The sequence below is a fragment of the Populus alba genome, chromosome 17 (assembly GCF_005239225.2).
Source record: "Populus alba chromosome 17, ASM523922v2, whole genome shotgun sequence".
NCBI classification, from domain to species: Eukaryota; Viridiplantae; Streptophyta; class Magnoliopsida; order Malpighiales; family Salicaceae; genus Populus; species Populus alba.
Window position 1 is genome coordinate 4,627,584 of NC_133300.1, and position 5,464 is coordinate 4,633,047.

The following is a 5,464-nucleotide window of genomic DNA, read 5'->3' on the forward strand; positions in this document are numbered from 1 at the left end:
AGGACTTTGTCTCCAACATGAAACTCCTTTCTTGTAAGCATTCGGTCATGAAGATTCTTAGTCTTTTCTTTGTAAATCCTTGCATTCTTGTAAGCATCATTTCAAATTTCTTCCAACTCTTACAGGTGCAGTTTTCTTGCAATCCCAAAAAGCTTTGTGTTCAAGCTCCACCGGTAGATGACATGTTTTCCCATAAATCATTCTATAAGGTGACATTCCTATAGGTGATTTATAAGCAGTCCGATAAGCTCAAAGTGCATCTTCAAGATGTAGACTCCAATCTCGATGGTTAGGTTGCTCTGTTTTCTCCAAAATGGACTTGATTTCTCGATTTGAAATTTCAGCTTGGCCATTTGTTTGAGGATGATATGCTGTCGAAGTTCGATGAGTCACATGATATTTGCATAGCAATGCTTCGATGGAACAATTGCAGAAATGAGTGCCACGATCACTAATGATAGCTTTAGTGATGCCAAACCTGTCAAATATGTGAGTCCTAACAAAATCTAAAACAACCTTAGCATCGTTAGTTCGTGTGGCTTTTGCTTCAATCCATTTGGACACATAATCAACAACAAGAAGAATATAAAGATTTCCAAAAGAAGAAGGAAATGGACCCATAAAGTCAATACCCCAAATATCAAAAATTTCACTTACAAGAATATTCGTTAAAGGCATTTGATTCTTATGAGTGATATTACCTGTTCTTTGGCATTTTTCACATAATTTGCAAAAGTGATATACATCTTTAAAAATAGAAGGCCAATAGAAACCACTTTCAAGTACCTTATGGGCTGTTCTTTTTGCTCTAAAATGCCCACCACAAGAATGAGAATGACAAAAGGCGAGAATGGAATGAAATTCTTCTTGTGGTACACACCTTTTAACTATTTGATCCGCATAAAATTTCCAAAGGTAAGGATCATCCTAAAAATAATATTTAGCATCAGCTCGTAACTTATCTTTTTGGGGTTTAGACAAACCTGGAGGGAATTCATTGGTGACTAAATAGTTTACCAAATCAGCATACCATGGTCTTGTAGAGGAATGCAACATATACAACTACTCATAAGGGAATTTCTCTCTTATTGTTTCGATCTGTATATCCTCGGTCCTCAGTCGGCTCAAGTGATCAGCCACATGGTTTTTGGCACCTTTTTTATCTTTGATCTCAAGATCGAATTCTTGTAAAAGCAAGATCCACCTAATCAGTCTTGGTTTGGACTCCTTCTTCAAAAGATAACTGAGAGCTGCATGGTTAGTAAAAACAATGACTTTTGTACTAAGTAGATATGACTTGAATTTTTCAAGAGCAAACACCACTGCAAAAAGTTTCTTTTCAGTTGTATGGTAATTGCATTGTGCTCCATCCAACATGCAAGAAGCATAGGCGATAACATGTAAATTCTTCCCAATTCTTTGCCCAAGCACAGCTCCTACCGCATAGTCACTCGCATCACACATTATCTCAAAAGGTTCATCCCAATTTGGTGGTTGGATGATAGGGGCAGATGTGACACGTCTCTTAAGCTCATCATGGGCATCTTTACATGCTTGATCAAAACAAAATCCACTTCTTTGGCTAATAGTTTGCACAAGGGTGCTGTAATCTTTGAGAAATCTTTGATAAAGCATCGATAGAAACCTGCATGGCCTAGAAAAGAACGAACTTCCCTCATGTATGAGGGGTAAGGCAATGATGAAATAACATCTATCTTAGCTTTATCAACCTCTAATCCACGTGAAGACACAACATGCCCAGGAACTATTCCTTGTTCTACCATAAAATAACACTTTTCATAGTTCAAGACAAGGTTAGTTTCGATGCACCTTTTCAGGATCAAAGATAAATTTTCTAGACATTTATCAAAATAATCACCATACATCGTGAAATCATCCATAAAAATCTCAATTATTCTTTCCACATAGTCAGAAAAAATACTCATCATGCATCTTTGAAAAGTTGCAGGAGCATTACAAAGACCAAAAGGCATTCTCCTATATGCATATGTACCAAATGGACATGTAAATGTAGTCTTTTCTTGATCCTCAAGATTAATAACAATTTGATTGTATCCATTATATCCATCAAGAAAGCAATAAAAAGACTTACCTGCTAGGCGTTCAAGCATTTGATCCATGAATGGTAATGAGAAATGATCTTTGCGTGTATAAATATTGAGCTTTCTGTAATCAACACACATTCTCCATCCACTCGAGATGCGAGTAGGAATGAGCTCATCATTTTTGTTTTTCATCAACATGATTCCGATCTTTTTGGGCACCACATGGATTGGCACAACCCATTTACTGTCAGTGATGGGGTAAATGACTACTACATCTAACAGTTTCAAAATTTCAACTTTCACTACCTCCATCATAGGCGGGTTCAACCTCCTTTGCATTTCCCTTGTTTGTTTTGCGTTGTCCTCCAATAGTATGTGATGCATACACATTGAGGGACTAATGCCCTTGATGTTGGCTAAAGTCCATCCAATGGTCATCTTGTGATCACACAACAACTTCACAAGTTTTTCCTCTTGCATACTTGTCAAACCTACATTTACAAGATTCTTAGGCTAATTAGGAGCCTTTAAAATGCTAAATTTGTTCCTTTTCTATCTGGTCTCTAAGGTTAGATAAATCCCTCGGAAGCTATACTAAAAAAACAGGCTCTGCCATTGTCGTAATTTTTTCGTTCCAACTTAGGTTTTGATTCTGATCTGGTTCCATGCAATATTCAACCATCCTGGCCATATTTTGTCACTCATGACGTTGAAAATTGACCTACACTTTTATTGGGTCCTAGGGCTCACTATTTGTATGGCAGACTCTCAATCAAAGTAGGATGCTTGGCATTGTCAGTTTCCTGATTTAAATCAGGGGATCCTTTTTTACCAACTAGGTTGCAGCCAATTTCTGTACTTCAAAAAATGAATTTTTCTCATTTTTAATCCTTAATGGAAGTTGTAGTCCTGAACACATAGATGAATTTAGACTTTCGAATCGCTTGATTTTGATATCAGGAGCTCAAGATATTCTTGTTTGAATATCTGACGTGAAAGTAGAGAATTCTACCGTGAGTAGGAATCTGACCCGAGTTGCACTAAAACTTCTGCTTCCATCACAATTTTTGCTAGTTGTTATTCTTAGGTTATACTCCCAGTCATATCAGGATGCTCAGCATTCGTCAGTTTTTGAATCAGATTAGGAGACCATTTTTTTTACCAACCAAATTGCAACCTGATTTTGTTCTATAAAAGGATTTTATCTCACCTTGAATCCTTTGTGAAAGTTGTAGTCCTACACGCATAGATGAATTTTGGCTTTTGAATCACGTGATTTCGATATCAAGAGCTCAAGATATTCATGTTTGAATATCTAATGAGGAAGTGAATTCTGCTGCCAAAAAAATTCTGCCGCAAATTTCTGCTGCAAAACATTTCTGCCGCAACAAGTTTGCAGGACTGAATTTGTTTTTTTTTTAAAAAAAAAAAATGAAATAAGGGAGTTAATTGCTGATAAAGATTGGAAAAAACTTGGCTGGGTTTTAAAAAAAAAAATAGAAAAAAGGATAGGATCAGCAAAAGACAGAAAAATCTGCCACCATGAATTACGTGGCTGCTGCTGTATTCTTTTTCAGCAATACAAACGACGGCGTCATACATTACTTCGCATTTATTATTTTGAGAAAAGCAGCGGCACCGTTTTGAAACAGCCCCTATGGCACTGTTTATGTGCATTGTTCAGAACGGTACCGTCCCTCTGCAACCGTTGCCTGCTAATTTTTGAAAACCTCTCATCCTTGCACCCTCTGCAACCTGGCATATACAGCACAACCCCCCTTTTCACGCAAAAATGTACAGCTGCAACTCAGAGCTCCAGTCCAAGGAAACCGTTTTGCACCTCACTGTGCCAGCAGTGAAACAAGACGCAAAGAGGAGCCTCATCATCATCTAAGGGCTGGGATTGTGTCCCTAACAGAGACGGTGGAGATGAGAGAATGTGAGGGGGGTCTCCAGTTCAGGCATATATATGAGACTGCTTGGTAAAACGAAAGGGGGAGAAAAAAAGAGAAAAAGAGGAAAAGAAAAGGAGAGTTAAAGAGAGGGAACAAGCTTAAAACAGAGAGGAAAAAGAAGAGAAAAAGAAAGATAGAACTACACTAGCTAAGGTTAGAGAAGCCGAAAATCATTAAGAGCGAGAGGGGATTACCTTGAGTCTATCCTACTCTGTCGAACCGGGGCTGACAAAGACTCTAAGAGGTCTTCAAAAAGCTCCCAACGGCAGAAAAAGAGGAAGGCTTGCTTCGGGACATTAGAGGCAAAAAGGTGGAAGCTTTGCCAATCAGCTACGTAGTCATCTTCTGCAGGATCTGCTGGTATGAGTTTGAACTTGCCTTTGCTTTAACATATGTAAAGATTTTGGTTTGTTTTTTTGTTTTTCCCTTAAAAATCTGTTTCTACTTCTGTTTCGGGACGTCATTTTTCCATTAGCAGCAAAGTTACATGCTTTCTCATTGTTACATCCAGAACTTTGAGTCTAGATTTCTATTACTGTTAAGAGCTGCGTTTTTGTTGCTCTTTTGTTGTGAGGGACTGCATGCCCACCGTTTTGTTTTCCATGTTTGCAAGCAAAATCTGCAGGTATAGTTTTCGGCCTCTGTTTTTTTTCTGCTATGCTACAACCCTTGCATGTGTGTTTCTTCATGTTCCAGAATCTTTTCTTTCCTTTGCTCTGGATGGTTGTGTTCTGTTGAAAAGAAAGGTGGCATGCTTACCCCCGATCCATCCATGGTTACTAGTTGTTTTCCTTTTGCTTATATTAAAAGCTAGATATGCTTTTATGTTATGGTTTTTACAAGGGATCGTGATTTTTAAAAGGGCTCCATCATCCATCGCCTACTCTGATTAGTATCTCTTGAGTGGGATTTGTATAGGAGGTTTTTTCACACAGATTGAGTTTTCATCTATAAAGAAAAACGTGAGAGGGGTTCCTCTGCATTTGAGGTTTTCTCTTGGCAGGTGTTTGGTTCACATTGTCATTCTTGTTTTATGTGGAAAAGGATGTTGGGTAGTAGACCATGGGTTTGTAGTTATGGTATTTAACATATGTAATGCAAAGGCATGATGTTTGGATTGTTTCCTTTAGCGTGATACAAACATGGCAGAGCCTGAGTTTAAGAAAAGGGGAGAGGCAGGTTCACGGGTTCTGTTATAGGATGGGGTCTCAAAGTTTTGATTTCTATGCGTACACAAAATTACTCTTTTCTGTTGAAAATAGTGGGTCACGCTATTTATGTACCGAAGTTTTTTGAATGAGATTTGGCAAAGTTCTTTCCCCTACCGGTTCCTCCTGCTTTGTTTTTACACGCGCTGTTTAAGTCTTGCATTGTTAGAAATATTTGTGATGATTTGTTGTTTTAATTCTGTTTACTGTAATGATTGTGTTTTAATATAATAAA

General features: G+C 37.9%; 1 protein-coding gene across 1 annotated transcript; it reads right to left on the minus strand.

The window, feature by feature from the left end:
* Positions 1–249: 249 nt before the first annotated feature.
* Positions 250–2,504, minus strand: LOC140954767 (uncharacterized). The gene is made up of 4 exons (XM_073405519.1): positions 2,114–2,504; positions 1,646–1,777; positions 1,155–1,553; positions 250–701 (listed from the first exon to the last, which is right to left on the minus strand). Exons 1-4 carry the CDS (start codon positions 2,502–2,504, stop codon positions 250–252), a joined length of 1,374 nt encoding a protein of 457 aa, XP_073261620.1.
* Positions 2,505–5,464: the final 2,960 nt, after the last annotated feature.

Excerpts from the sequence above, each read along its gene's own strand:
- LOC140954767 (XM_073405519.1), bottom strand. The coding sequence starts at position 2,504 with ATGACCATTGGATGGACTTTAGCCAACATCAAGGGCATTAGTCCCTCA. Across the intron at positions 1,778-2,113 it reads AATGCTTGAACGCCTAGCAG|AACAAGGAATAGTTCCTGGG; the intron begins GTAAGTCTTTTT and ends ATTTTATGGTAG. Across the intron at positions 1,554-1,645 it reads TTCTTTTCTAGGCCATGCAG|CATGTAAAGATGCCCATGAT; the intron begins GTTTCTATCGAT and ends GTTTTGATCAAG.